Raw genomic sequence first — 17619 nt, forward strand, 5'->3', positions numbered from 1 at the left:
GCGTTGCGCATTACTTTGTAGGGCAATGCGCGCCTCGGCGTTGGAACGCTTTGGTTTCGGATCGGATTTCCGGAACGGGTTCAGTTTTGGAAGCAACGGTCCCGTTCTAATGACCCTACTAGACTTCTGTCGAGGGAGAAGAGGGAGGGAAGGAAAGAAAGAAGGAGGGAATAAAGGGAAGCGAAGCGAAGGAGGAGAGGCTTCTTTCTCCTCCTTTCTCCTCCCTCCTGGTGGGCGCCGCGTCAGGGCGCGGGAAGTGAGCTCAGGCGCAGAGGAACTCCCTCCTTCGCCGGCCTGGGTGTTGTGTTCTCCGTCTCCGCTCCGTGTCTCCGAGAAAGAGAGAGAGAGAGAGAAGGCAGGAGAAGGAGGAAGAGAAGGAAGAAGAGGAGGAGGAGGAGGAAGAGGAAGAACCTGAGGGCAGGCAGAGGCGGCGGCGGCGGCTGCTCCTTGGCGGCGGAGGGAGGCGGAGGCGGCCGGCCCAGCTGAGCCTGCGGCGGGGAGCCATGTCGGACCAGGTAGCCGCTTCCCTCCTCCTCCCCCCAGTCCTCCTTCCCCCGCCGAGGCCTCTCCAGGCTCCTCGGGGAAAAGGGAAGGGAAAGCCCCGGGGATAATAAAGCGCAAGGCCGGCAGGCGGAGGCGGCTCTCCTCCTCCTCCTCCTCCCCGCAGGCGGCCCAAGAAGGCGCCTCATCCCCGACCCACAGAAGGCTTTAGACCTCCTGGTTGTTGTTGGGGGGGGGAAGGCCAGGTGTTTCACCCTATTTCCCCTCCCACCACCCCAGAATGGGGGTGGGATAAAGCGAGAGAGGAGGATTGGAGCTGTGGGGCCTTTTGACAAAAAGGGGTGGCTGGTGTTTGTGGGGGTCCCTCTCCTCTTCTTGTTGTTATTTATTTCGGACCTCCCCCCTCCAGCATTTCAAAAGGGGGCGGGGAAAGCAAGCCAACAAACAAAAGCAACGTTTGGTCAATGTAGGATGGGAGGTACCCCTGAAGGTCATCTAGACCAACCCTGCCCGCCTGCGATGCAGGGATCTCAACTAGACAGGACAGGCGGCCATCCCAACTTCTGAGGCTCAAAAGCTCCCATGGGAGGCGAGTGCACCAACCTTTGGGACAACTTGGGCCGGCAGAGCATGAGACCCCGAATTCTCAGGGTCGTGTGTGGGTTCCCAGCCACACCGGCAAAAGATTCCTGCGTTGCAGAGGGTTGGACTAGGGGACCCTCGGGATCGCTTCCGACTCCACGGTTCTACCTCTAGTGGGATTCCACTGTCCAACAGCTGTTAACTGTCAAGAGAGTTCTTCCTGATGTTTTAGTCAGAATCTGTTTTCTTGTAACTTTAATCCATTGGTTTAGATCCTAGCCTCTGGACTCCATATTTTGTATGTGTGCCTTCCCTGGGAAGACCTTTCCTTGCAAAAATGATGTCCCCTGTTTCGCTTTGTGTGAAACGTCCTTGAGTAGGAGATTATTTCTTGCCATGCTGAATGTTTTTGTTGCCTTTGGCTGCAGTGTTGGGTGTATGTTTTGCGGTTTGTGTGTGTATGGGAGAAAATCTATTTGATACCGTGATCGAATAAGAATTGTGAAATGGTTTGGTTGCAGCTGGTTTTTTTTGTTTTTTGTTTAAATGGTTCAGCTAGCAGTTTTTCAGCTAGTACAGAATTTATCCCATAGGCCCAATTCGAATGTAAAGTAAACTGGGGTTCAGGATCTGAGTGCTCCACTACCAGCATAACTATCAGGAGGAGACTGGATGCGTACTTTTAAATTCATACTAAACTACAGTTAATTTTAAAGGTTACGTCAAAACCCTAAATTGTGGTTAATGTAAACTAAGGCCTATTGGAACAAGCCAGCAACATAAACCACAGTTTGAAGCTGAAGGCTAACCCGCAATTTTTCCTGGGTTCAGACATAACACTTTCTGCCTCCCTGGGGTCATGGTGGAGGGAAGCATAGAAGCCTGAAGCTAATCCAAACATAGTCATTTTTTAAAAAACGTGAATATATCTTTTCGGAACTTTTCCTGTTATGGTGCATAAATACTTGGTGTTAACCCATCATGAATTTGTTAGTCTTGAAGATGCCATACGACTTTGTTTTAGTGACACTAGATTCCCCAAATGCAGTATAAGGAATTTCTCCTGTCACTCCAACCATTAATAATTATTTCCCTCATTCCATACTTACCGTTTGTTTACTTTCCATAATGCTGCACTTCAACCGTTCATCAATTTTTATTCTAAATTGCAAAAACAAAAAAACAAAACCCACCCACCAAAGAACTACTGGTACAGTAGCTCATCTGTCTATTGATATTGCGTTTATAGGTTATAATTAACTTTGTTTTACTACCGTGGCTGTTTTACTTAATGTCATTAATGAACGGTAGCGTTGCACAGAACACCCTTTCAAGAACTTAAACACTGCATTCACTTTGGTTATAAATATGATGTTAATGAAATGAAAACAATAGGGAAACAATCCGTAGCAGTGATCTTCTTTGTAGCAGTAGCATAAACAGATTTGACGTGAGTTGTGGCTCAAAACACATAAATCTGCAAGTTCTTATTTGTGTTTGTCTTCAGTATCGAGTCATTTCTCATAGACGAATGTTAAAGTGAGCTAAGGGTTTATATCGGCTCAGGTATGCAGGTGTTAAATCACAGTCGTATTTTAATTGATTTCAAGTTGTTCAAAACTCTGCCTTCTCCATTTACATGTTTGGCAACAGTAGTTAGCTGATTTCTTATCCTTTTAAACAGGCCCACTTTATTGCTCCCAATTCCTCTGGTCTTGCATTTACTTGGCACATTTTCAGGTTCTCGGAGGCTAGAAGCATTACCTTATGAATGTTACTGTTCATCAGCAATACAAACTATGGTCATGCTCTGCTATGGGAGAAGTGTATTCACTGTTACTGTACTGCCAATTTCTTTTAGTACAGTACATGCTTCTGGTTATCAGGCCGTCTGTTGTGGGGTGAACTAAACAGGCAATAAACACATTCCCCCTCCTTCAAGCTATGAAAAAGATAAATTCAAGGTTTAAGCAAGATTCTTGCTCACCAAGAAGTACTAAGGGCTGCAGGGCTGTCCTTTCTGCAGATCTTTTCAGTACTTGCAAAGCCTTTTAAAAGATGTGAGCCTCTTGCAAGAGAACTTGCTTTGCTTATTTAAAAAACGATAGCCTGCCCTACAGGAAAGTGCTCCTGGGGTGGCTCCCCACTCCAGTTAAAACAGAAATGTACGGTAATTAAAGCAACAGAGGTGAAATCACTAAGGTTGGAAGAGAATGAGACTAGATTCAATTGCTTTAAAAGGGCTTGGGAAAAAAAGTCTTTGCCGGGGGGAGTTTCCCTGGGGAGATCATTCCAGAGATGGGGAGCTACCCAGAAAAGGCGTACCAACCCTTGGATAACTCAAAATAATTATTTGGGGGAGTCTGGCTCTCTTGAAAGTGCCTAAATTCTTGTTTTTCCAGATCAAGAATAAAAACACTAAGAAGAAGGCAATTGCTCCCATCATCGTGCTCTGTAGCTCATTATAAAACAGAACTGTTGGTGCTTTTTTCCTTATGCCTGGACTTGAAAACTTCCCACACCAGTCCCAATATATTATAATGCTTTTCAAAGTGTGAAAGCTTATAGAGAAGCAGGGTTACTCAGTGAGAAGATCAGTTCTTTGCAAACAGGTTTCTGTGAAAGGCACGCTTGACCACCATTGCTTTGCCTGCAACGTGTTATTATGGGAAAGTATTGGGTATGTACTAGGTTGTGCACTCATTTCACATGGGACAAATCTGAGCTTTTTTTATTGCCCCACATAAGTTGACTGTGTGCCCTAGATCCCTAGAGTCATTGCAGTATTCTGTCTGATTAATTCAATAGGTATAGGATCCTATTGTGGCGCTAATTCACCGTCAACTTGCAAAAAAACTATCGTAGAACTGACCAGTGGAAATCGTTTGTATTGTAGTTTATCGCTTCGTTTTTTTGTTTCCTTTTCCTCTGCAGGAAGCCAAACCTTCAGCAGAGGACTTGGGAGATAAGAAAGAGGGAGAATACATTAAACTCAAAGTCATTGGGCAGGTGAGTTCTTCCATAGTCTATATTTAATGTGCGCATTTAATTGTTCCACAGGTATAAGTTTAGAGAGTGGGTGGACTTTCCTTATCACACATCATCACACGTATACACATTGACACATGCTTTTCATGCAGAAGGCCTTAGGTTCAATTCCTCTCATCTCCACTTAAAATGATGTTGGGCAGCTGGACTAAAAACGACCTCTGCCTGAGACGTTGCATAGCTACTGCCACTCTGAGTAGATAAGTGGACTCTCTATAGCAGTGTTTCCCAACCTTGTGCCTCCAGCTGTTTTCGGACTACAATTCCCATCATTCCTGACCACTGGTCTTGCTAGCTAGGGATGATGGGAGTTGTAGTCCCAAAACATCTGGGGGCACAAGGTTGGGAAACACTGCTCTATAGCAGGGGTCAGCAACCTTTTTCAGCCGTGGGCTGGTCCACCATCCCTCAGACCATGTGGGGGGCCGGACTATTTTTTTGGGGGGGGGGAATGAGCAAATTCCTATGCCCCACAAAGAACCCAGAGATGCATTTTAAATAAAAGCACACATTCTACTCATGTGAAAACACCAGGCAGGCCCCACAAATAACCCAGAGATGCATTTTAAATAAAAGCACACATTCTACTCATGTGAAAACATGCTGATTCCTGGACCGTCCGCGGGCTGGATTGAGAAGACGATTGGGCCGGACCCGGCTCCCGGGCCTTAGGTTGCCTACCCCTGCTTTAGATGGTTTGACCTGTTAGAAGGTTAGTGAACGTGTTGACATGCAAAGGCTGATGGTTTTGCTATGGGTTGTGATTTTGTTTATGCTAGCCAAAGCTGGTGAATAAAGGACACATTTCAATAAAGGCACAAGTCCAAAATTTAAGATATGTATTCAGCAAAGCAAACACCATCTATTTTAAAATAGAACAAAATGAAACTTCAGATTATTCATTTGCTACTGGTAATACACATATTGAAGGAACAAGCAGTCAAAAATGTAAGACGAACTTTTGAGCAGTACCTTCCATTGGAGAAACCAATTGCCTTTTTAATAACTGTGTGGGAAAACTAATAGATTTTGTATTCTGTTTGCAGGACAGCAGCGAAATACACTTCAAGGTGAAAATGACAACGCATCTAAAAAAACTTAAAGAATCGTACTGTCAGAGACAGGTCTGTGGAATTTGGGGACTCTTTATTTTCCTTCTTAAAATACAATTCTCAACCTGTGAAAGTGGAATTGAGAAAATGGAAGAGGAATATGTGCTGTGTTAATGTGAAATTTTGTGGTGATGATGACACCTGTGTTAGCTTTTAAGGTCCCTGTAGTGCAATGGGCCTCTCTGGCTGTTAAGCAGAAGGGTGGTTGGATCCCACCCAGGGATGGCTGTGGGCAGGATTCTTGAATCGTAGGGGGTTGGACTAGATCAGGCATCCCCAAACTTGGCCCTCCATCTGTTTTGGGACTACAACTCCCGTCATCCCTAGCTAACAGGACCATTGGTCAGGGATGATGGGAATTGTAGTCCCCAAACAGCTGGAGGGCCAAGTTTGGGGATGCCTGGACTAGATGATCCTTGGGGGTCCTTTCCAACTGTACAGTTCTATGATTCTCTGATGCAATAGAATAGTCTTCTGACTCCGGAAGGAATCTCTTATTAGAATTTCTAAACAGCTTAATATATTTAAAATATCTTAAGCAGTGTATATAATAATGTACATTTTAAAAAACACCTATTAATACAAAAATACAACAAAAAAACCAGTAAAACAGCATAGAAATGAGTAAAACAGAGGTTCCATGGATTCATATGCATAAATCAAGGTTCAGTCTTATGGTTCAGGGAAACCTTGGCAAAAATAAGTTTTACAAGGTATCTGAGACAACAGGTGCTTTCTCAGATGGCAGAGGGAAGGGTGTTCCATGCTCAGTAACAGTGAAGGCAGAACTCATAGTAGAATGGGATTTGGGACAACTTTTATGTAGGACCTAGGTATAAGAGGGTTCTTTTCTCTTGACAGGAATAAGCAGACAAGAAACGGTCCGGAAGCTGGAGAATTGTAGGGCAGGAAGCCAAGTGGACATAGAGTTGCTGTGTTATCCAGATGTTCCTGTTATTTTATGTTTCTTAGTACAGAAAGTATTGATCTGATGTGTAGAGATCTTTCCTATTCTACTTAATTCAAGAGGGTTTTTCGAAACTTCTCTGGGTGGAAGAAAGAAGCAGAAGGTTCCTGATGTTTGGGTTATTACACTTTCAGAGAAGCTGAGTACAGAGCTGGCTTAAACTGGTTCCGCTTTCTCTTTCTGTCAAGGTCATGCCGACTATAAAAGTAGCGACAGAAGGAGCCTGGGTTTCACTTTCTCTTTCTACCTCTCTTCCTTCTGGTGTGGTGTTCTGTACACAGTATGCTTAGTGTTAAGGTTTAGACTTATTATAAGTTATTGTAAGTTTAAGTTAAGTCTGCTGCAACTGGATTTTTATGGACTGTGCCAATCCTGAATGTATTGGATTTGCGACCATGATGCTCATTTGCCTTCAGTAGCAGTAAAGCTCTGCTGCATGAAGTACAATTGCCTCTGGCCTATTTTTGGGAACTCCGCAACGTGTTTTAAGTTTTTGCTCCACACACGACAGTTTCAAGCAAGAATGAGGAGGCTCTGTCCCTCCAGATGTTGGACGCCCAACTCCTATGTTCCCAGCTAGCATGCTCCGTGGTCAGGAATGATGGGAGTTGTAGTCTACCAGCATCAGGAAGGCCCCAAAGTCCTCTACCGCTTCAGAGAGTTCTCAGCTAGGTTTCACTTCTGTCCCTCTGGCACAGGAATGGGAAAAGCCACTATGGTGAACATTTTCCCCCTTCTACACTGCTTTGAAATGGTTCAGGGAGCCCGTCACTGGAAACCCTGAGAAGATGTTGAGCCCCCAGAGGCCATGATGGAACTGGCTTACATTGGCACAATGTATTCTAGTTTCACAGTAACTTCGTTTGCACATCACAATAAAATATAAAGTAATGGATTACTTATGAAAGCAAGGTTCCTAAGTTTAAAAAGATGTTGTTGTTGTTGTTTAGTCGTTTAGTCGTGTCCGACTCTTCGTGACCCCATGGACCAGAGCACGCCAGGCACTCCCGTCTTGCACTGCCTCCCGCAGTTTGGTCAAACTCATGTTCGTAGCTTCGATAACACTGTCCAACCATCTCGTCCTCTGTCGTCCCCTTCTCCTAGTGCCCTCAGTCTTTCCCAACATCAGGGTCTTTTCCAAGCATTCTTCTCTTCTCATGAGGTGGCCAAAGTATTGGAGCCTCAGCTTCAGGATCTGTCCTTCCAGTGAGCACTCAGGGCTGATTTCCTTCAGAATGGATAGGTTTGATCTTCTTGCAGTCCATGGGACTCTCAAGAGTCTCCTCCAGCACCATAATTCAAAAGCATCAATTCTTTGGCGATCAGCCTTCTTTATGGTCCAGCTCTCACTTCCATACATTACTACTGGGAAAACCATAGCTTTAACTATACTATACGGACCTTTGTAGGCAAGGTGATGTCTCTGCTTTTTAAGATGCTGTCTAGGTTTGTCATTGCTTTTCTCCCAAGAAGCAGGCGTCTTTTAATTTTGTGACTGCTGTCACCATCTGCAGTGATCAAGGAGCCCAAGAAAGTAAAATCTCTCATTGCCTCCATTTCTTCCCCTTCTTTTGCCAGGAGGGTGATGGGACCAGTGGCCATGTTTTTTTTTATAAAGATACTTTCAGTAAATTAAGGTATTGGGACTATTGTCAAGGAAGTGGGCTGAAGGCCACATGAGGCTGCCATTTTGCTGGTCTGGTCAAGGCTCCAGCCACATGTTAGACTGCCTTAGGTTCCATGATAGAAGAAAGGTGAGCAATAAACACAGTAAGAAAGCAAAATGCTTTCAGGGTGGCGGACGATAAACAATTGAAACGACGAACGCAACAACAGGGATTAAAATAGGGATAAAGCTCACTGCTGATCTGCAGAAGAAGATTGGATCTGAATGACCAAGCAGAAGGGCAGGTGCGTGGAGATTAGGTTATAAGCAAGCACAGGGTGTGTGACTATAAAACATACTCGTCCTATACATGGTGAGGAAGCTAAGGTTGGGTGCCTGAACTTACATAGTCCCATGCTTTTCAGCTCACGAGAAAATTTGTTGGTGCTTTAATTCTTCCATTAGACCGAAGAGTTAAGAAAAAGAAAAAGTAACATCTACATTTTTCTGTTCTTTTTGTGCGTGTCTTACAGGTTGAAATGAAGTAATTTCTCCCTCTTTTCCCTTTTTAGGGAGTTCCTATGAATTCACTCAGGTTCCTCTTTGAGGGTCAGAGAATTACTGATGATCATACTCCAAAAGAGGTACGTCTTTCATAGTGCTCACTGCCAAATGCATGGCTCAGACCATTTGGAAGGTTAAAGCAGGGGTAGCTTACTCCCAGCTTTGGGGCTGAATTAGCCACCCCAACAAATTTTCTATGGGACCCAAGACCTCCACCAGTTTCGGTGGTGGCAAAAATGAAAGCACCGGGTTTCCGCCCAACTCTAGTGCCCTGATGGAGCTGCAAAGTCTCCTCTCCCTGGTCACTGGATGGATCATTTGATGACTAGTTACAGGTAGGTAGCCGTGTTTGTCTGAGTCGAAGCAAAATAAAAAAAAATCCTTCAGTAGCACCTTAAAGACCAACTAAGTTTTTATTTTGGTATGAGCTTCCGTGTGCATACACACTTCTTTAGATACCTGAAGAAGTGTGCATGCATTTGATGACTAGTTAGTCATTCTCCTCATCTGATTTGTGTGCAAGAGCAAGGAGTGGTTATGTCTACTTTCGGCCACGCAGCCCCCAGAGGATTTGCAAATGGTGAATGTAGCACCTCCCCCCCCCAAGTGGATCAAGAAGAGAGAAAATCTGTTTTGAAATACAGTGGTGCCTCGCTTAATGAATGCCCTGCTTAACGAAATTTCCGCTTAACGAAAGGATTTTTCGAGCTGAGCTTGCTTCGCTAGACGAATGCGTTTTACGAAAAATTTGTCTAGCGAATCGCGGTTTCCCATAGGAATGCATTGAAATTCAATGAATGTGTTCCTATGGGCAAAAAAATTTCAATGCATTCCTATGGGATTCGCTAGACGAATTTTTTCGCTATAAGAAAAGACCCGTGGAACGAATTAATTTCATCTAGCGAGGCACCACTGTACAATTTAAAATAATTAAGCTGCAGTTAGGTTGCTGTTTTTAAAAAACGGAACAGTTTAAAGGCGATCTGAACATTAAAACTCAGCCATGATAAAGCAAAGTTGTTTGGCTTGCATTTCATAGTTTCTTAACTTGGGCTTACGACTTGGGCTTATCAAATGCCTTCAGGGTCTCTTCTGTAAAGAGTGTGTGATAGGTAAAAGATCTGCTTTGGGGAAACTGAGCATTATTGTCATTGCACAGAATGGGGTGATACAGCACAGAGTTATCGTAAGGCACTAGAATTTAGCCCCTTTACAAGGAGCTGCCATCCCCATGCTTCCGGCTGATGCCCTCTGAGAACTTGGATCTTTCGAATTGAGCTCGGTTTTCAAATTAGGAATATTGATGACGACGAGTCGAATCACATTTTTCGGGAAGGGAGGGGCACATGGACATTTGCTTCTGCAAACTTCTAGGCAGTTCTGCCAGTTTTTTTTAATAATTGCCTTTCTCACTGTTTTTATACGTGTACAGAGACAAATAGAAATCTATATTTTGAAATGAAGGCAACTTGTAGTGTGTGTGTATAGTTAGAAATAACAGCTCAAGTCTACCCTCCCAGGTGGTTTAAAACAGTATGTAGTTGTAAATATACATTTTTAATGGTTAAATAGAACAGTGACTGTGCAACTTTTTTTTAAATGAAATATCTAGAGTACAAATGGGGAAAGGTGATTAAAAACAATGATTTCAACCCATCTTTCTGTTTTGAATCTGACTAAAGTCAGTAATTTTTCATAACTAGGGGTTGCTTGTTTGTAAACCTCTCTTGTTTACTGTCATGTCTTAACAACCACAAGAAAAATAACAACAGTTCTGAATGCAGAATATCCATTTTTTAAAATAATAATAATAATTGTTTCCTATTTTACAGCTCGGGATGGAAGAAGAAGATGTGATTGAAGTTTATCAGGAACAGACAGGAGGCCATTCAACAATTTAGATTGTTTGCTCCCCACCCCTCCGTTCCCTTTTATTCTTTTCTTATTTTTGAATAATAGTTCTTTTGTAATGTGGTATATAACACTGAATCGAAACCGGCACCATACGCCCATATCTGGGGTCTTATTTACAAATGTCTGTTATAAATACTTGTGCTCATTATACACTATCATTTGTTTTCATTGTACTGAATTCTTGTGCTCCCCCTGCGGTTGTACTTCGCTGTTTTCCCCGTTTCCTCTTTAGAAACACACCCGCCACCCACACGTGCATTTGTGTGTTCACAAGGCTCATGTATTTCAAGCACGTTGACTGATCTGCCAGATTGGGCGCAAAGCTTTCTTAAAATTTCCGTATTGGCCCCAAGGTTTTTTCCCCCCCACGTGCGGCTTTTACTTGTGGATTTTAAGTTACAAAGGAGCTGACGCTTTTCTGAGAGCTTAGCAATGGAAGGATTATGTCCTCAAATTATGTCCTCAAACTTTGTTCTGTATCATTTGCTGGTGGACTAGGACAGAACAGCATCCAGATGTTGATGGGGAAATGTAGTCTTTTTTTGGGCATGAGATACACGAAATCACCGAAGAGAACTTGGAAAATCCTACTGATTTTTCATCGGCAGAAAAGCCCAGGAACATTCTAATTTTTAGTACTTTCATGTACCAAGAGTTGCTAATAATTTCATTCTTTTGGCCTGAGATGTGGTTTTTGAATGCACACATAGACTGTACTGGCTTCCCTTTAAATAAATGAGAGGAAACAAATTTATAAGCATTGCATTTTTTGAGATACCCGTGGCTTGGATAAAGGTAAAGGGACCCCCTCACCATTAGGTCCAGTTGGGGTTGCGACGCTCATCTCGCTTTATTGGCCAAGGGAGCCAGCGTACAGCTTCCAGGTCATGTGGCCAGCATGACTAAGCCACTTCTGGCGAACCAGAGCAGCGCACGGAAACGCCGTTTACGTTCCTGCTGGAACGTATTTATCTACTTGCACTTCGATGTGCTTTTGAACTGCTAGGTTGGCAGGAGCAGGGACCGAGCAACAGGAGCTCACCCCCGTTGCGGAGATTCGAACCGCCAACCTTCTGATTGGCAAGGCCCAGGCTCTGTTGTTTATCCCACAGCACCACCCACGTCCCTTTCCCGTGGCTTGGATACTTTTTGGCAAAAGCAGTGAGGAATATTTAAGGAACACCGGTTTTCAGCCATTGACCAGTGCCTGAGAATATGACAGTGTGGCAACAACTGATTTTGTTATTCCACCTTGCAAACTAGCACACTCTTTGCCACTTGCTCTCAAATTGTAAGTAGCAGTCTATCTTCAACTAATAGATGTCTTTTGTGAATGCCTCCTCGGTTCTGAAATTTAATGTTAGCATAAGGTTGGAAACGCGGGTGGCGCTGTGGGTTAAACCACAGAGCCTAGGGCTTGCTGATCAGAAGGTTGGCGGTTCGAATCCCTGTGACGGGGTGAGCTCCTGTTGCTCGGTCCCAGCTCCTGCCAACCTAGCAGTTCGAAAGCACGTCAAAGTGCAAGTAGATAAATAGGTACTGCTACAGCGGGAAGGTAAACGGCGTTTCCATGTGCTGCTCTGGTCTGCCAGAAGCGGCTTTGTTATGCTGGCCACATGACCTGGAAGCTGTACGCCGGCTCCCTCAGCCAATAACGTGAGATGAGCGCCACAACCCCAGAGTCGGTCATGACTGGACCTAATGGTCAGGGGTCCCTTTACCTTTAAGGTTGGAAAGGGTTGCAAGAATTGGGGGGGTGCCCAAGAATTTTGTGAGCCCCCTGCGATTAGCACTTCATGACCTTTTTTAAAGTTGTAAAAGGGGCACACTAAGGTGCCTGCTTTGAATATAGTTAGTCACAGAAAATGCTCACTTAAAATTGATGGAGCTCAAATTAGCCACACCGAACTTGCTCCATTGTGTTTAATGCAGTTTAAGCACGAGTAACTTTATAAATTGAGCGCCTTGTGTTGCACTGGAAATCCTAGGTGATCTTGAGGTTCATCAAATGCTGTACACTGGTAACAAAAACCATGCATGAGCTCTGCTTGTCGCTTGCATAAGACTAGTGTGAGACGGGCCAGAGCTGCTTGCAAGACATGATCGAGAACTTCATCCTGTGAACTGCAAAGCTTTGTCATGTAACTTCGTAGGATCAGCATCGAAGCCCTTGCGCCAAACCCTATTTCTTATGTAGAAGTAAGCCTAACTGATTTCCAGGGAGCACATGTAAGCATTCTTAGGGTATAGGGATTCCTGAATATACGTCTCAACCCAATGCTGTCCCAAACTAAATGGTGAATGGTTAGAGCAGCTTTCCAAAATAAAAGCTATTCATTGGTTTTTGTGGAGTTTGTTCTGTGAAGTAGTATTCTTAAATGAGGGTTGGAAAACTGTATTCTCCGATTGGTTATCCCGCTGAACACTTTTTGACCTTCATACCTATTTTAGTAAATCGAGGAACAGTGTCATAGAAAACCTGCCATGCTAGAAGGGGCCCTTTAGCTCAGGTTTATGGTATGATGGCAGGATTAGAAACACATTGCTCTACCTCTTTCCCCCCCCTCTTGCAAGGGGATTGGGGAAAGGACAGAAATCGAGACTGCAATGTTCTTAAGCATGTTTTTAATACACCATTTGATTGTGAGTTCAATTTTATTTTTATTTTTAAGCTGGCACTTAATTGTAAAGTGTTAATGGATCTTCTCCAATGCTTGTAGTTCCCATGTCCCACTTCTGATGCCTTTTTGTACACATGCTAAACCTTTTTTTAAAAATTAAAATTTGTTTTCAAAAATTGGCATATGGGGTTTAAGTGTTATCCATGACTACAGTAATAAACAAGCTGAGTGAAAAGTGAACGGAAATGTGTTTTTAGCCTGGCACCTGCTGTTCTCCTCTTCTTCCTAGGCCACAGTGCCGCTGCCACTCGAATGAATAACCCAAATAGCTCATAGGTATCAGTTGCCCCCATGTTCTGTAGAAATGAGCGAGCCAGGATTTTGCTTCCTGTTCCCTTTCCAGTTTCTACAAGCTGGTGGCTCACAGAGCCCTGCTAGGTGTTACTGGATTACAAATCACATGAGTTGACATGGGAAAGGGTCTTCTCTGCAATGGTTTCCCATTTGTAGGCCTGACTTCTCAGAAGCATGGTTGGTGTCAATACTGCCAGATTAAAACTTGTCTCTGTTCCTCAGGGATTTGTAGGAAACTCATTTAATCAGCCTGGATGGATGAATCCCACTTGGGTGTTTTATCTCTTCTTCGTGAACTCGGGATTGATCTGTTTTTTATCATTTTTATACCTGTACCCCATTCTGAAGCGTAGGGTGACATTTGTGTGACACTACTTGGATCGCAATCTTCATCATACGGCGAGGCCGCTCTGAATTGAACGTCGTTGGACTCCCTCCCATACCAATCAGCATGGCCAATGTTCAGGGATGAGTGAAGCCACAATCTCAACATCTGGAAGATCACAGGCTCCTTGTCTCTGGCCTCGAGAAAGCGCAAAACTAGTGAATTGGGGCAGGGGGTTGTCTAGACCAGACATCCCCAAACTTCGGCCCTCCAGATGTTTTGGACTACAATTCCCATCTTCCCCGACAACTGGTCCTGTTAGCTAGGGATCATGGGAGTTGTAGGCCAAAACATCTGGAGGGCCACAATTTGGGGATGCCTGGTCTAGACAAAGCTAACTTGCAGTCCACATGTTTCCTATGACTCACCAGTCTGCTGCTCCTGCTTTAGAACACGGAGTGCAACTTTCATTCGATTTCATTGACGGCTTCTCCAATGGTGGGTTCTCCAGGCTTGTGAAGACCTCAGGTCGTCTTGCCGACAATGTCCAGTGTCCAAAATTGCCCAGTGGTCCAGATGAAGCCATTTCTCCCCTCTCTTGCTTGTTTTAGAAAGAGGGCTTGGCAATAGCTTTTGACTGGGAATCTGCAAGGTGATTAGTCAGAAGGCAACGGCACTCATCATGTGGATTAACAGCCTCTATTGAATTAAAAACAAGTGAATAACGGGATGCTGACATTTTGGAGTAAGGCGAGAAGACCACAGCTACGCGGCTGCGAGTTGTCCTTGGGAAAAGTTCTCGCTCTTTAATCCTCATCTCCCACATTTAAAAAAGGATGCTGGAAATACGAATAAACCCATGGGCGTGAAATCGCCAGCCTTCGTTCTAGCCCCTCAGCTTCCACAAGCAGCTTATATTGGAATTCCTTCTCCTTCTCCAAGTCCGCCCTTTGTCTGAAAGCAGAGAGGTGGATGAATATCAGTGAACACAGGCCATTACATTCTTTTGTAAAGTGTATATAACTTGTCCTTAGGGTGGTTTACAATATTTTTTTTTTAAAAAAACCACACAACTAATGACATAATACAATGAAACACTAAATCAGACCTAGGTAAGGCAGGCCAAAAGCAGCTTAAAAACCAAGGGGCCTCAATCCATTAAAACACTGAAATCAAATGCCTAAGAATGTCTCGACCAGATGGTAAGGAGACAAGAGGCCAGGTTCTCACCTCCAGAGGCAGGGAGTCCTATAATCTAGGTGCAGTCACAGATAAGGCCCTGTTTCACAGCCAAACTAGTCGTGCCCCAGCCAGAACCTCCCCAACAGATCTTAAGGACCAGGAAGGCTGCTGGTATGGGAGAAGTGATCCTTTAAGTCAAGTGTGGGGAACTTCAACTCCCATAAACTCTGCCCATTGGCCATACTGCCTGGTGCTGATGGCAACTATTTCATCAACATCTAGCAGACCAAAGGTTTCTTACCCCATGGACCAACCATTTAGAACTTTAATGGCAATCAGTAGGACCTCAAGTGGTTTGTCTACACTTGCCTGGCAATGATTCTCTAGAGTTCCAGACAAATCCCCTTACGAAGCTGTGTACCTTGCCAGTAATAAGGCTTGTCTCTTTGCTTCCTCTAATGCAAGTCTAGCCTCTTCCTCTTCCCTTCTCCTCCTCTCCTCAGCCTCATGCCTCACTCGCTCCTCTTCTTCCTGCTTCCTTCTCTCGTACTCCAAGCGCTGCTCTTCTGCCATCTCAGCTAAGAGTCGGCGTTCCTCTTCCAGCTGCATTTCCCTTTCTTTCTGCCTCCGCTTCTCCGCTTCTAAGGGAAAGAGATAGTTATAGATAGTAGTTGGTGTAATAAAGCATATTTGAGCATATTACACTGATCCCGGTCTGACTGCACTGGCTACCAATTAGTTTCTGGGCCCAATTCAAAATGGTGGTTTTGACCTATAAAGCCTTTAATTGCTCAGGACCGCAATACCTCAAGGACTGCCTCTTTCCATTTGAACCTACCCAGACCTTAATAATAATAATAATAATTTAATAATTTATTATTTATACCCCGCCCATCTGGCCGGGTCTCCCCAGCCACTCTGGGCAGCCTCCAACAGAAGAATAAAACACAATAATCTATTAAACATTAAAAGCCTCCCTGAACAGGGCTGCCTTCAGATGTCTTCTAAAAGTCTGGTAGTTGTTTTCCTTTTTGACATCTGTTGGGAGGGCGTTCCACAGGGTAGGCGCCACCACCGAGAAGGCCCTCTGCCTAGTTCCCTGCAACTTGGCTTCTCGCAACGAGGGAACCGCCAGAAGGCCCTCGGTGCTGGACCTCAGTTTCCGGGCAGAATGATGGAGGTGGAGACGCTCCTTCAGGTATACTGGACCGAGGCCATTTAGGGCTTTAAAGGTCAGCACCAACACTTTTAATTGTGCTCGGAAACGTACTGGGAGCCAATGTAGAGATCATCTTCTGAGGCCCTTCTTCTGGTGCCTCAGAGGTTCGGAAGGTGGCACCACGAGAACAGGGCCTTCTCTGCAGGCTCCCCTGTCTGTGGAATGCTCTCCCCCGGGAGGTTTACCTGGCGCCTTCATTATACACCTTTAGGTGCCAGGCAAAAATGTTCCTTTTTAACCAGGCCGTTGGTTTATTTGGTTGACATCCTATGCCCTTTTACAATGTGGTCTTTTTTGGAGACGGGTTATTGGGTTGTTGTTTTTATTTTGATTATATATATTGTGGTGTTTATATTCTGATTTTGTTCTGTGAACCGCCCTGAGACCTCCGGGTATAGGGAGGTATATAAATTCAATTAATAATAATAATAATAATAATAATAATAATAATAATTGATAGCTGCTGTGATCAGTTTGAAGTCCAGAGATAAGCGGAATACCCAATTAGTATTATATAGTAATATATTTAAAAGCGCACACACACACACACACACACACACACACACACACACGAGGGCTGCCATCTTAAAATGCCCAGCATGACGTGGCACTGGGCAATCAAGGGCTTTGTGAAAAATGTAAAATACAGTGGTGCCTCGCTTAACGAACGCCCTGTAAGACGAAATTTTCGCTTAAAGAAAGGATTTTTCTAGCGGAGGTTGCCTCGCTAGACGAATTCGTTTTACGAAAAATTCGTCTAGCGAATCACGGTTTCCCATAGGAATGCATTGAAATTCAATTAATGCGTTCCTATGGGCAAAAAAAAAATTCAAAAAATTTCAATGCATTCCTATGGGATTTGCTAGACGAATTTTTCGTTATAAGAATAGACCCATGGAACGAATTAAATTTGTCTAGCGAGGCACCACTGTAGTAGCTTGTAGCGCCAGTGGATAAGCTCCCAGAATAGGGGGCCACACTGACAGGAGGAGCCCATGGAGGGCATCGTATCAAGATCCAGACACTAAGGCCTGCCTTGGCGTACCTGCGCGTTCTTGCTCTTCCTGCTGCTTCTTCTTCTGCATTTCCAGGAGTTTCCTGCGGAGCTCTTCCTGTTGGTGCCGTGCATGTTCCTGGGCTGCCTTTGCAGCTTGTTGCTGCCTTGCTGCTTCCTCTTCCTGCCGCCGGCGCTCTTCTTCCAGCTGCTGTTTCCTTAGACTAAAACGAAGAGGTGTCCATTGGAGGGAAGGGTCATGGGCACGCCAGGCAAAAGCAAGGGGACCCGCAAGACAAGGGAAAGTTTAGCATACAGGGATGAAGAATCTGTGGTCCTCCCAGATGTTGCTGGACTCCAGCTCCCATCAGGCCCAGCCAGCATGGCCCATAGTCAGGGGATGGTGGGAGCTGAAGCCCAACACCATTTGAAGAGCCGCAGGTCCCCCATCCCATCTCTAATAAAAGGGCAAGATAGCCAGCCAGTGCCTTCTATAGGGCAGTGATGACCAAACTTGGTCCTCCAGCTGTTTTGGGACTACATCTCCCATCATCCCTAGCTAACAGGACTAGTGGTCAGGGATGATGGGAACTGTAGTCCCCAAACAGCTGGAGAGCCAAGTTTGGCCAT

The 17619-nt window shown here is 44.6% G+C and overlaps 2 protein-coding genes across 2 annotated transcripts in view; one reads left to right on the top strand and one right to left on the bottom strand.

Annotated features, from left to right (window-relative positions):
* Positions 1 to 244: 244 nt before the first annotated feature.
* Positions 245 to 13095, top strand: SUMO1 (small ubiquitin like modifier 1). Its single transcript, XM_035137405.3, has 5 exons — positions 245 to 515; positions 4018 to 4092; positions 5178 to 5255; positions 8389 to 8460; positions 10213 to 13095. The coding sequence occupies exons 1-5, from the start codon at positions 504 to 506 to the stop codon at positions 10279 to 10281; spliced, it is 306 nt and encodes a 101-aa protein (XP_034993296.1). The 5' UTR covers positions 245 to 503; the 3' UTR covers positions 10282 to 13095.
* The window catches only part of KIAA2012 (KIAA2012 ortholog), a 76797-nt gene continuing 72080 nt past the window's right edge, over positions 12903 to 17619 (bottom strand). The window contains exons 19-21 of the mRNA XM_035137391.3: positions 17041 to 17213; positions 15198 to 15417; positions 12903 to 14548 (exon numbers count right to left, since the gene is read on the bottom strand). Of these exons, the coding sequence (XP_034993282.3) occupies positions 14401 to 14548; positions 15198 to 15417; positions 17041 to 17213 (541 nt within the window). The 3' untranslated portion in view covers positions 12903 to 14400. The remainder of the gene's footprint in view (positions 14549 to 15197; positions 15418 to 17040; positions 17214 to 17619) is intronic.

The sequence above is a fragment of the Zootoca vivipara genome, chromosome 1 (assembly GCF_965207765.1).
Source record: "Zootoca vivipara chromosome 1, rZooViv2.hap1.1, whole genome shotgun sequence".
NCBI lineage: Eukaryota > Metazoa > Chordata > Lepidosauria > Squamata > Lacertidae > Zootoca > Zootoca vivipara.

Bases quoted from the DNA above. Each gene is read 5' to 3' on its own strand.
- SUMO1 (XM_035137405.3), top strand. The intron at 4,093-5,177 runs GTGAGTTCTTCC...TTCTGTTTGCAG, and splicing joins AACTCAAAGTCATTGGGCAG to GACAGCAGCGAAATACACTT. The intron at 5,256-8,388 runs GTCTGTGGAATT...TTCCCTTTTTAG, and splicing joins AATCGTACTGTCAGAGACAG to GGAGTTCCTATGAATTCACT.